Genomic DNA, 14,076 nt, shown 5'->3' on the forward strand with positions numbered 1-14,076 from the left:
CTGCGATTTAAAAAAAAAATTTTGTTTTTATTTTTCTTTGTCCTTTATTTGTCTGTCTGTCTGTCTTTTCCTTTCCCTCTCTTTTTTCTGTTTTTTTTTCTTTGTAGTTCTTTCTGCTGTTTTTTTCTTTTTTCTTAATTATTCCAGTAATTGTGAAGTTGAGTGGCCAAGTGGTTAGATGTTGGGCTCGTGATCATAAAGTTGAGGGTTCAATTCTTGAACAAGGTAGTGCACTGTGTCCTTGAGCAAGGCACTTCATATCATTATCAACTCCAGTCTGTTTGGCTGATAAATGAGTACCAACCAGATACTGGTGCAGCTATTTTATTTGTAAAATCTAGTACTAATTTTATCAGTCACGTTTGCTGAATCTCTAAGTTACAGAGGTAAACAAACTAATGTCAGTTGTCATTTGGTAAGGGTGGGCTAACACAGGTACTCATACACACACACACACACACACTACAAGGTTTTATACAGTCTCCACTCTACCAAATTCACTCACAAGGCATTGGTTGAGCTGAGGCTTATAGTAGAAGACACTTGCACAAGATCCCGTGCATTGGAATTGAACCTAAAACCTTGTGGTTGCAAATTGAGCTTCTTAACTACATAGCCATGCCTTCCTCTGGATCACATTGGCCAGCTGGAAGTGGTTTTATAATGATACTGAATATGGATACTCAACATCTAGTGTCTATATTTTTTATCTCTTATCTCAAAAGACTGCGCTTGTTAGTAGGTATGCTTCTGCCCGCCGCCACAGACAGCACGGTTTAACATATCTTGCCTCCCCATCCTCTTTCTTCAAATTAATTGATACTAATTGTACAAACATCAAACAATTTTTTTAATGACAGTGAGCTTCAGCTGCTGTGCAGCTACTGGATGTCTGCTACTGAAGAGACTGGGTAGGTCAAAATCAAGTGATCTGGCAGTTCTGGTGCCATTAGCAGACAATTCTTGTCTGCCAACGATATAAATAGGGGTGCTTTTATGCACCATGTGTCCATATGAGAGATCCTTTCAAGGTAAATAATGCAATATTTAGTGTTCTGACAAAGCATCCATGTTAAGTTGGATATAGAGATTGCCTTTTGGTATTAATATAGCTTTGTCACTAGTAATTATGTATGCACACACACACTGGACCATTGCGCCTCCCAATGTCCACCTCGGCGGGATTTGAACTCAGAACGTAAAGACGGATGAAATGCTGCTAAGCATTTTGCCTGGCGTGCTAATGATTCTGCTAGTTCGCCACCTTGGCCAGTTGACCATACAGAACAGTAAGGGCAAACCTGAGTCTTGTGTCAGCAGTGATGCCACATGGTTTTAGGTGATTCATGATGGGGCTTGCCAAAAAGAAGCAAAAAATCTCTCTACCATTTGATGTTAACAAAAGTCTGTCTATAAACATTTACATTGTCATAATCGTTTTTTAATGTCCACTTTTCCATGTTTGCATGGGTTGGATGGAGTTTATTGAGGCAGATTTTCTACAGTCAGCTGCTCTTCCTGATTCCAACCCTTATCCGTTTCCAAGCAAGGTGATATTTCTCTATGGTCAGGTATGTTCTTGCAGAATATTGGAAATGTAAGATGATGACGATCATTTACAACTATCATGTGATGTCAAAACAAGTAGACACAAACCTTCATATATTCATACATCATCATCATCATCATCATCATCGTCGTTTCACGTATGCTTTCCATGCTAGCATGGGTTGGACGATTTGACTGAGGACTGGTGAAACGAGATGGCTACACCAGGCTCCAATCTTATTTGGCAGAGTTTCTACAGCTGGATGCCCTTCCTAATGCCAACCACTCTGAGAGTGTAGTGGGTGCTTTTACGTGCCACCCGCACAAAGGCCAGTCAGGCGGTACTGGCAACGGCCATGCTCAAATGGTGTATTTTATGTGCCACCCGCACAAGAGCCAGTCCAGGGGCACTGGCAACAATCTCGCTCGAAAGTCCTTACACATGCCACGGGCACAAGTGCCAGAAAGGCGACGCTGGGCACAGGTGCCAAACTGATTTCACTTTCGCTTGCCCCAATAAGTCTTCGCAAGCTGAGTTTCGTGTCCAATGAAGGAGACGACGTTGGCATGGGTGCCAGTCGTCAAATTTAGTTCGGTTTCGATTTCACTTGCCTCAACAGGTCTTCGCAAGCGGAGTTTAGTGTCCAAAGAAGGAAAGGTACGCATAAGTGGGCTGGCTACACCCCTGGCAGAGGCCTTGGATATATATATGTATATATATATATATATATATATATATAGATATCAATAATAATAAAAGGATAAAATTAATTAATTAATAATTTTACCAAGTAGTTCGGTATGTTAAATAACCTTTTTGGGTTATTTATATACAAATATTCTATAATTATAAGCATAATATAATCAGGGGTCTGCTAATTGCTTCACAAGAATGGCTCTTTAGTATCACATCACACAGCCCTTACAATAAAGAGAAAATTGATAGTACCATTTACTTGCCAGATACAAAAAGAAACACAACCATGTAGAATGATTAAGAGAAGATTTATTGAAATGTTAACACGTGTGTGTGTGCATTATGTATACAGAATAATAGACAGGCCGCCATGAGAACAAAATGTATGTGTGTGTGTGTTTGTAGTTCACACGCCGTCGCTTACGACGTCGAGGGTTCCAGTTGATCCGATCAACGGAACAACCTGCTCGTGAAATTAACGTGCAAGTGGCTGAGCACTCCACAGACATGTGTACCCTTAATGTAGTTCTCGGGGATATTCAGCGTGACACAGTGTGACAAGGCTGACCCTTTGAATTACAGGCACAACAGAAACAGGAAGTAAGAGTGAGAGAAAGTTGTGGTGAAAGAGTACAGCAGGGTTTGCCACCATCCCCTGCCGGAGCCTTGTGGAGCTTTTAGGTGTTTTCGCTCAATAAACACTCACAACGCCCGGTCTGGGAATTGAAACCGCAATCCTATGACCGCGAGTCCGCTACCCTAACCACTGGGCCATTGCACCTCCACTGTGTGTGTGTAAGCATAGATGTATGTGCATGTTAAGAACATCTGAGGATGGCAATGAAGATGATGACTGAAAGAGTCTATAGCCATTGAAGTGAGAAGTAAGTTCATAGACACAAGAAAGATGAATACCAGTTTGTAGCCAATAGTACACAGTAGTTGAAATACTGAATCAAGAAGTTGCCGCCATGATGCTGAGCTGGTTACAGGTACATGAAGTCGTGACTGATGCTGCTGCCTGGGTTATTTGATACAGGAGTTCATGCCGGTTGTATATTCGCTGTTGATCCAATGTGAAGTGTTGGAGCCTGGGTGAATTGCTTGCTGAGCTGTGCACGTAAAGAGATGATGTTGACGATGTTAAGGACATGATAGTGGAGAAGAAGACGGAGGTTGCCATAATGCTGATGGATGAAGTTGGTGTTGTCACTGGAACTGGCTGTCTTTGTGGTCAGTGGCTAGACCTTAAAAGGTCTGAAACCAAAGACACTGGAAAGAGGAAAAGCCGGGTTTTTATAAGGAACTGTAGGCTCAAAACTGGGTAGAGAACAGGCTGTCCCACGTGATTGTATTTAAGGCCTCCAAAAGGTAATATGCGGCAAGTTGGCGCAATCGAGTAAGAGACAAATTGTGCCAATACCAACCAATCAGAGTAGTGGACGCAATGGAATCCAAATAGCAGCCAAAGGCTAGCTGTTCCCTGCTACGTTCAAATGCACATATAATAAATGGGAGAGAGGAATTTCACCAGAGTCTACGCTACACATCTTTAAGTTCAGTGTTCAAATTTCACTGAGGTTGACTTTGACTTTCATCCTTTCAAGGTCGAAAAAATAAGAACCAGTTGAACACTGGGATCGATGTAATTGACTTACCCCTCCCACCAAATTGCAGGCCTTGTGCTAAAATTTGAGACCAATGATTGGTGTTAGCGTTGTACTTGCACTTTTAGAATGATGTCTTTCAGAGAAATTCTGAGAAAGGGTGGAATAGTCCTCAAAATTATTTTTTTCTCAACAAAATTTTTCAAACTCTGAGGTGATGGGTTCAATCCCACTGTGTGACACCTTGGGCAAGCATCTCCTACTATAAGCTCCGGGCCGATCAATGCCTTGTGAGTGGATTTGGTAGATGGAAACTATGTGGACGCCCTTTGTGTATATGTGTGTGTGTGTGTGTGTTTGTCCCCCCACCACCGCTTGACAGCTAGTGTTGGTTTGTTTACGCCACCGTAACCTAACAGTTTATCAGAGAGAGAGAGAGAGTATCAGACTTAAAAAATGAGTACAGCGGGGGGTGGGGGCGATTTGTTCGAATAAACCCTTCAAGGTAGTGCTCTAGCATGGCCGCAACACAAAGACTGAAACAAGTAAAAGAACAAATATGTTTCAGACTATTATTATAACGGAGAAAAAAAAGTGGGTGGAGCGGCTATTTCACACAACTTATAAAAACATGTCAGAAAATCCGACGCGCGATGCCACCCACAGTTTTCTTTTTTCACTTCAAACCCCGGCATAATCGTAATCTATACCATCTGAAGCATGTTTATAGAAAATTTTATAAAAAACGATCCGTTTTTCAGAAAGTTAATAAGAGTTGTGTGAATTATCCGAAATTCCTCTCCATCCATCCGAAAAAGCTTTTCGTTACAAGTTTCAAAAATAACTTTAATTTACACTATCTAAAATGTATCTCTGGAAAATTATGTTAAAATTATATTCATTATTCAGAAAGTCATAATGAAACAAAATTGGTGGGTGGATGAGACAGAAAGGTACGCATCTGTAGTTTTAACTGCAAAATTAACTTCGGAGTGATTCGAACTTAGAACCTTAGAAATTGAAACTAAATACTAACAAAGTGTAAAAGGGAGTAAAAGTAATTAAAGGGAAAATATTTTAAAGATATCTATAGAATACTCTATTCGTTAATTACAACCGTTGAAGGTTTTTTTTCTTCTAGGCAACAGTAACTAGAGGACGAGGAGAAATTTATAAAGCAATTATTGTACGGTACACTTGACATCTTACAAATACAATTAGTACAATATGTTGGCTTGTTTTTATAAGAAGTGGATATTTTCACGAATATAAAGGAGAACTACTTTTCGAATTTCATTAACTGTTTTATGTATTTATTTAATTTTTACTTTATTCACTTTTTGGTTTTATTTTTCACATACATGCGCGCGCACATACACACAATTATGCATTCGCGCACCTTCACTTACTGTTACAATTACGAGTGTGTGGTTAGGAATCTGCGGTCAACTTTACCGTCAAGCCAAACAACCAATCGAAAGAGACGGCGTGTTCATTAAAAGACAAGGCAAGGAATTCCATTTATAGTGTGTCATTCCTTCACGATGTCCAAGATTGTCTGCTTCTATGTTTTGTGTCTGTTTTCGCTTTTACACAATGTTGCGGTGACAGCAGAGAAATCCAAACTTAAGTCAAGTAATCCTGATAGCGCGGACAGCTGGAAAAAGAAAGACATCCGCGATTATAGCGAAGCTGACCTGGAGCGATTATATGAACAGTGGGAGGTGAGAATATGTTTGTTTACTATTATTATTATTACAAATAATAGATGGTTGAATTGTCGACACGCTGGACAATAGATGGGTGAATTGTTGACACGCTCGACAAAATGTATGGTGGCATTTCGTTCGTCTTTTATGTTCTGAGTGTAAAATTCCGCCGAGGTCAACCCTTGCCTTTCATCCTTTCGGGGGTCGATAGAATAAGTATCAGTGTAAATACTGGGGTGGATGTTAACAACTAACCGTCTCCTTCAAAACTGTGCCTGTAGTATAAAGAATTATTGTTATTTATGGTAGGGCAGCGTGCTGGCAGAATCGTTAAAACGTCAGAAGAAATGTTCTGCAGTATTTCTTCCAGAGTTTATGTTCTGTGTCCAAAACCCGACGAGATCACATTCTTTTTTTCACGGTCGATAAAATAATATACCTTGTCAAATACTACGGTAGATGATATTGTGTACTTACTCTCCCCTTAAAATTTCAGGCCATCGTTATTATCAATAGAAGTGGACGATGCTTTGGTAGGATCAAACAAAATGTTTTGAGGATTATTTTGACAATATTTCTGTTTAGGCACCGGTATTTCTTCTGACTCCTTATGTTCTGTATTCAAATTCTACTGATGTCAAACCTTGCTTTTCAACCCACTGGGGTCGATAAAATAAAGTAGCAATCTGTTACTAGAGTCAATTGTAATCGACTAACTTTTTCCCCTCGAAATTGTTAGCCTTGTGTCCAAATCGGGAACAATTATTATCCAAAGTGGGCGGTGCCCCGGCTGAATTGGACGTAATCCCTTGCTGTATTTGTTCTAACTCTTGATATTCTGAGTTCAAATCCAGCAATGGTCAATTTTGCCTTTCATCTCTTGTGGAGTGATTAAGTAAAGTACCAGTAAAATAATGGGAATCGATGTAAATCAACCTTTTTGGCCTTGTGCATTCTTTATATTCTTTTACTTGTTTCAGTCGTTTACTTAATATCCTGTTGCTTATTTTGATTATATATATATATATATATATATATATATATATATATATATATATATATGTATATATATAATACAAATAATATATGAGTATATGAATATATAGGTACATGTATGTACATACCTTCATCTACATGTATATATAGATGCATATCTGGGTACATGACGTTGCAAAAAAAACCTGGGCAAAATGATAAACAAGGTACAGAAAACACACAGGCCACATAGAGAACATTTCCTCCATCAGCTGCCACCATTATAACACTGGCTTTTCAAAGAGTTATGTATATATATTGTGTGTATGTATATATGTATGTATACAACAGGCTTCTTTCAGTTTCTGTTTACCAAGTCCACTTGCAAGGCTTTGGTCAGCTGGGTACTATAGTCGAAGGAACTTGCCTAAGGTGCCATGCAGTGGACTGAACCTGGAACCATATGGTTTGGAAGCGAACTTCTTACCACACAGCTAAGTCTGCACCTGTGTAAAATATTTTTATTGCTGGGGTCGATTTCTTTGACTAAAACCCCTTTCAGACAGTGCTCCAGCATGACTGTAGTCAAGTGACTGAAACCTGTAAAAGCATGTATTATATCTCACTCATTAGTTTCAGTCTTTAGATTAAAGCCTCTTTCTCTTATATACCCCCCCCCCACACACACACACACATAGATATGTATAAACAACAGGCTTCCATTTACCAAATTCACTCGCAAGACATTGGTCAGCCTGGGACTATAGTAGACACTTGCCCAAGGTACTGTGGGACTGAACCACAAACCACATGGTTGCAAAGTGGCCATCTTAACCACACAGCCATGCTTGCAATCAGATATTTTGAATTAATTGCCATAAAGTAATTATCTAGACATCCTTGGTAGATAAAAACGTATAATTTTACAGACATTTGATGATTATGAATATTTCTTGTTTGTTCCTTGTTTGTTGTTGTTGTTGTTGTTGTTGTCCACTTCTCTCTGTTGCTTCTCTTTCTTACTGTCTTCGATGCCTGGTACCAAGTTTCTCTTAAACCTTGCCTCTTGTGCCTGTCACCACCATCTCGGTTAATTAACTTGCATTTCACTTTTGTTACCCCCCCCCCACTCTTTTTTCTCATTCTTGGAACTCTATCTCTGTCTCTCTCTCTCTCACTCTCTTTGTCTGTCTGTCTCTCTCTACTTCCCCCTTCTCTCTACCACACTCTGCTCCCTTTCTCTCTCTCTCTCTCTCTCTGCCCCTCTCTCTCTCTGCCCCTCTCTTCCCTCTTATCTCCCTCTCTCCCCCTCGCTGTGTCCATGAAGTTTTATCAGATAGTATACAGATCTTTTCTCTTATTTTCTTTTACTTCAGTCACTGGTTTGTGACCATGCTGGGGCACCACCTCGAAGGGTTTAGTCGAACAAACTGACCCTAGAAGTTATCTTATCAATCCCTTTTGCTGAACAATTAAGGTATGGGAATGTAAACAAACCAGCAACGGGTATCAATTGGGCACAGGTTCTAAAAATAAACAGTCACATCATCAAAATTTTATAGCTACAAGATTATGCATGAATAATTCAAAACAATGAATAAATAAGCTTTGCATTTGGCCGGTGCTCCACAACCTTTTTCCACTTGCGGTACACTTATATTCCTTTCAGAATTCAGTGGCACAGCTGAACTAAAAATATAACTAAAAGTATAGGGGAAAATATTACATTCAGGTTACACTGTGGCATACATAGCATCGTCTTGTGGTACACTAGTGTGTTGCGGAATACCGGTTGCAGAGCACTGCATTTGACAGAGGGATTTGAATGCTAAAGGGTTAAATAAAGAAACTGTTAAGGAGGGTTTCACACTTTTATTTTTGTAATAATTTATTGTGGTAAGTAGCTTGCTTACGAACCACATGGTTCCGGGTTCAGTCCCACTGCGTGACACCTTGGGCAAGTGTCTTCTACTATAGCCTCAGGCCGACCAAAGCCTTGTGAGTGGATTTGGTAGATGGAAACTGAAAGAAGCCTGTCGTATATATGTATATATATATATATATGTGTGTGTGTGTGTAAGTTTGTGTGTCTGTGTTTGTCCCCCAACATCGCTTGAGAACCGATGCTGGTGTGTATGTGTCCCCGTAACTTAGCGGTTCAGCAAAAGAGACCGATAGAATAAGTACTAGGTTTCCAAAGAATAAGTCCTGGGGTCGATTTACTCGACTAAAAAAGGTAGTGCTCCAGCATGGCCGCAGTCAAATGACTGAAACAAATAAAAGAGTAAAAGAGTATTAACCATTAGCGTTTGTTCCTGTAGGAAGGAGATGAAGAACTGGAACCAGATGAACTTCCAGAATGGAAAAGAGAAGCACCAGCAGTTGATTTTTCCAAGTATGACTCCGGTAATCCTGAAGAACTTCTCATGATGAGCAAGAAAGGCAAAACTTTAATGATGTTTGTGTCAGTTTCTGGTAAGTATTCTTTATTTCCTTTTTCCATATTGGATATTGGGCTTTCTTTGGACAGTTCTAGTGGCATACAGTTTGTTAAGAGGTTGGCAACCTCTCACTCAGCCGTTCTCTATTTTTGGATAACGGGAGACGCTGTGAGCAGTTTCCCAGCAACTCTTCTTGCAGTGCAAAATAGTCTGATTTAAACAGAGAGAGAAAAGGAAGAGAGAAAGAGAGAGAAGAATTACCCTTGTATTTTATTTAAAAAACCTCTACAGAATAAAAGGCAAAGTTGACCTTGGTGGAATTTGAACTTGAAAGTACAGGGAGCTGGAAGAAATACTGCAGGGCATTCTATCTGATTCTGTAACCAATCTACCAATTTACTGTCTTGCCTGGTAACATATTGCTTTATATTCCTTCTGAAGTTTTCTAGAGGTGACTTCAGAATTAACTATGATGATTTAGGTGTAATTCCTATTAGCAAATGAAACACGTGTAATGGTGAACAAATAACAAAAAAAATTTCCTGTTGTGTGTGTGTGTGTAACTATTTTCTTACCTTGACAGTGCACAGTAGCTGTAAATGTGTGTCATCTTCATACAAGCAGTATCCTGTGGTTACAATCTTTCATGGAAACATGTCTGGTCATGGGGAAATATTACCTAACTTGGAAATAGGTGCAAGTTGCCAACAACAGGAAGAACATCTTACTATAGTAAAATTAATTCCAGCTAATTCCATTTGACCTCTGCAAGCATGGGAAAGTAGACTTTAAAATGATGATGTTGTTGTTGTTTCCACCCCTCCCCCTTGTTAATGAGTGAGTCTAACTATGTCTAAGGCAGACACTAGCGCATGTTGCAGTCCTTGGACTTATTGGAGCCTGTGAAACCGTCCAACCCATGCCAGCATGGGAGATGGATGTTAACCCATTACCTCCCATAATTCTATTAACTGGAATTTTTTAATGAAACTTTGATTTCTAGCATAAAACAGCCTTAGAAACACGCTGAAATGATCAAAATAACATTTTAAATAGCAATAAGCGAGATATTGGGTGAAAAATTTGGAAACCTCATTTGAATATCAGAGAAATATACCTAGTAGATATAGCAAAAAGGTTAGATATACTCTTTTACCCTTTTACTTGTTTCAGTCTTTTGACTGTGGCCATGCTGGAGCACCGCCTTTAGTCGAGCAAATCGACCCCAGGACTTATTCTTTAGAAGCCTAGTACTTATTCTATCGGGCTCTATTGCCGAACCGCTAAGTTACGGGGACATAAACACACCAGCATTGGTTGTCAAGCGATATTGGGGGGACACACAGACACACAAACATATACACACATACATATATATCATCATCATCATCATCATCATCGTTTAACGTCCGCTTTCCATGCTAGCATGGGTTGGAGGATTTGACTGAGGACTGGTGAAACCGGATGGCAACACCAGGCTCCAGTCTGATTTGGCAGAGTTTCTACAGCTGGATGCCCTTCCTAACGCCAACCACTCAGAGAGTGTAGTGGGTGCTTTTACGGGCTTCTTTCAGTTTCCATCTACCAAATCCACTCACAAGGCTTTGGTTGGCCCGAGGCTATAGTAGAAGACACTTGCCCAAGATGCCACGCAGTGGGACTGAACCCGGGACAATGTGGTTGGTAAGCAAGCTACTTACCACACAGCCACTCCTACGCCTATGTGTAAATATTGACAGATAATTACGAAATTTGTAATTTTTAAGTGATCTCATATGAGATCCCTGGTAGGTAATGGGTTAAGTGATGACGACAATGATGAAGAGTCAATTTGTTTGACTGAAAAACTCTTTGAGGCAGCACTCCAGCATGACTGCAGTCCAATGACTGAAACAAGTAAAAGATAAAAGATATTTTGAGTGACTATATAGAGGCTCCTGCTCTTGCTGGCTTTGTGTTATTGTTGATGTTGTTGCTGGTAGTGTTTATCCTCTCTCTCTAGTTAGCCTTGAATGTGCAAACCTGTCATCAAAGACATTCCAACCATGACCATCTTCTCACTAACAGGTGACCCACCACGGCACGAGACCGAAGAAATTACGTCACTCTGGCAGAGCAGTTTATATAACGCAAACATAGATATTACACGGTGAGGAAACAATCCATTTTCTCTTTGTTGTCATTTGTTTTTAATGTCTTTTAGGTTTTACTCTTTTTTACTCTTTTTAGTCATTTGACTGCGGCCATGCTGGAGCACCGCCTTTAGTCGAGCAAATCGACCCCAGGACTTATTCTTTGTAAGCCTAGTACTTATTCTATCGATCTCTTTTGCCGAACTGCTAAGTTATGGGGACGTAAACACACCAGTATCGGTTGTCAAGCGATGTTGGGGAGACAAACACAGACACACACACACATATATATATATATATACGACGGGCTTCTTTCAGTTTCCGTCTACCAAATCCACTCACAAGGCTTTCGTCGGCCCGAGGCTATAGTAGAAGACACTTGCCCAAGGTGCCATGCAGAGGGAATTAACCCAGAACCATATGGTTGGTAAGCAAGCTACTTACCACACAGCCACTCCTGCGCCTCACGTGTAACAAAATTATAAATGACCTTGGTTTTCAAGAAGCTCAAGCATGGGTTTTCTAAATCCTTAAATTCTATTATTAAAATATTCATTTTTGTGTATTGCAGATATTTAATCAGTGACAACCGAGCAATTTTCATGTTAAAAGATGGCTCAAAAGCATGGGAGATAAAGAACTTCCTTGTCCAGCAGGAACGATGTTTGTCAGTAACCATAGAGAACCAGGACTTCCCTGGCAAAGGATCACCTGTTAGTATAACATATTCATTTGTTAATTAATTAAATCTTTAATCAAAATTCGCCAAAACTTTCAGGTATGATTAAAAAAATAATTTCTCAATATTGAGAAATATCCAATCTAACAATGATTTCTTAGCGGAGTTACAATGTCTTGGTGGTGGGGTTTAACTCTTTAACATTTAAACTGCCCATATATCCCATCTGCTTCATGTTCAAACAAGCTAGATTCGTCACTTACCCTTACCCTACATCACACTTACCCTACAATGTTATTCTAAAAATAACAATGACGTTGTTGAAATCTCAAAGCTACAACATAATGCATGATTAACTCGAAACAATGTGAATAAGCATTACAGTTGACAGAGCAATTTGAATGTGAAAGGGTTAAAAGTATGAAGCAGATGTTGTGCTGTGTATGGGTCCACAAGTGGACTGTGAGTTTTTGAGGGCTTGTTGGGAAAGGCCAAGTAATTTAGAAAATGTGTTTTTAATGCCATGTACTAGTGCAACTGTATTTCTTTGCAGTGAAATTTATTACTTGTAGCACCCATCTCTGCTTTAAAACAATTTTGATACTCATTTTACACACACACATTTATAGTCATCATCATATAATGTGTACCTTCTATGTGGGCATGGGTTGGACTGTGTGATAGGAGCTGGTGAGCCAAAGGATTGCAGCAAGCACTACTGTCTGCTTTGGCATGGTTTTTTTGGTTCAATTCCCTTCCTATAGCCAACCACTTTACAGAATGTATATATGGGCGGTGAGCCGGTAGAAACGTTAGCACGCCGGGCGAAATGCTTAGCAGTATTTCGTATGCCGTTACGTTCTGAGTTCAAATTCCGCCGAGGTGGACTTTGCCTTTCATCCTTTCGGGGTCGATAAATTAAGTACCAGTTACGCAATGGGGTCGATGTAATCGACTTAATCCCTTTGTCTGTCCTTGTTTGTCCCCTGTATGTTTAGCCCCTTGTGGGCAATAAAGAAATAAGAATGTATATGGTGTTCTTTACATGGCACCAGCATGAGTGAGGTCACCAAGTGGCTCACAAGAGGGTTGAGTAGTATTGAGGGAGGTGGCTTTGTGCTGGGTGATGAGAGGTAAAATTATGATAGAGGGATAAAAACAGGTGTCTTGCAGTAGAGGTGATACATGGCTGCTCCTGTTGTAAAAGGAGAGAAGTGTTATTGGATGCCATTTAACTTTTTAAAAGTTTACTTATATATATATATATATATATATATATATATATATATATATATATATATATATATATATATATAGCATTTAAAAAGTTATTAGTGTCCAATAACACATGTACTTAATCCAGCTATGTAAATTTGATTTGCAATCATGGATCTAAAGTAAGTTGAAGTGGTAGGTACTATATATTAAAAAGGTTGCTGGTTCAACCATTATCAAAGTCCTTCATGTGTGTGTGTGTGTTTGAGCATCTACTTATGTTTAGTTCTATCTTTATTAAAAATACTTCCTCAAAGTTTAAAAAACTGTTATTCTTAATCTATCTGCCTGTTAAACACCCTTTGGCGTCTTTAGAAGAATTCCTCTGTTCCAAGCCCTCACACTAGGTCTCCAGTTTGGAAATAATTGCTTTCTTCCTTCATTAAAACTCTCAACCCATAATCTTGGAAGCCCTGAAAAAAATCAAGGGCATTGCCTTTCTGTTTTCTGACTAAATCTTTAAAACAATTATTTTTATTGTAATTATAACATTTATTTTATTGTATCTGTAATACATATCTAATGTTTATCAACAAATATCTAATTATCTTTTATATATATATATATATATATTTATAACAGAAAAAAACTGAATTATGAGGTGGAAAAAGTCTCTAGTGTGGTCCTAAATTTCCTGAAGAAATAGATTACCAAAAAACCAAAGACACAATGAAGAATCTTGAAGAATCTCTTTTCATCCCGACTAAGACGTATATATATATATATATAATATATATATATATAATATATATATATATATATCAATCAATCAAATGTATGTGCGTATTTTAAAAGGAATAATGATATAAAAAAATAATGGTTTTTTTACAATGAGTCTCCATCATTTATCATCATCATCATCTCCAACATCAATGACTTTATAACCGTGACATCTAAATTGGTCTTTTAAACACAGACAGGATTAACTTTCCTCATTCTCTTCCTTTCTTTCCAGTCCCATTGCTCTGTAAGATATTGAACCCTTTATATCATAAATAAAAATATTAACTAAA

At 38.9% G+C, this 14,076-nt stretch overlaps 1 protein-coding gene across 1 annotated transcript; it reads left to right on the plus strand.

Annotated features, from left to right (window-relative positions):
- Window positions 1–5,267: 5,267 nt before the first annotated feature.
- Window positions 5,268–14,076, plus strand: LOC106874971 (LDLR chaperone boca). Its single transcript, XM_014922896.3, has 5 exons — window positions 5,268–5,576; window positions 8,858–9,011; window positions 11,045–11,126; window positions 11,681–11,822; window positions 13,646–14,076. Exons 1-5 carry the CDS (start codon window positions 5,397–5,399, stop codon window positions 13,661–13,663), a joined length of 576 nt encoding a protein of 191 aa, XP_014778382.1. The 5' UTR covers window positions 5,268–5,396; the 3' UTR covers window positions 13,664–14,076.

Source organism: Octopus bimaculoides, chromosome 14, assembly GCF_046866305.1.
Source record: "Octopus bimaculoides isolate indiv1 chromosome 14, ASM4686630v1, whole genome shotgun sequence".
Classification (NCBI taxonomy): Eukaryota; Metazoa; Mollusca; class Cephalopoda; order Octopoda; family Octopodidae; genus Octopus; species Octopus bimaculoides.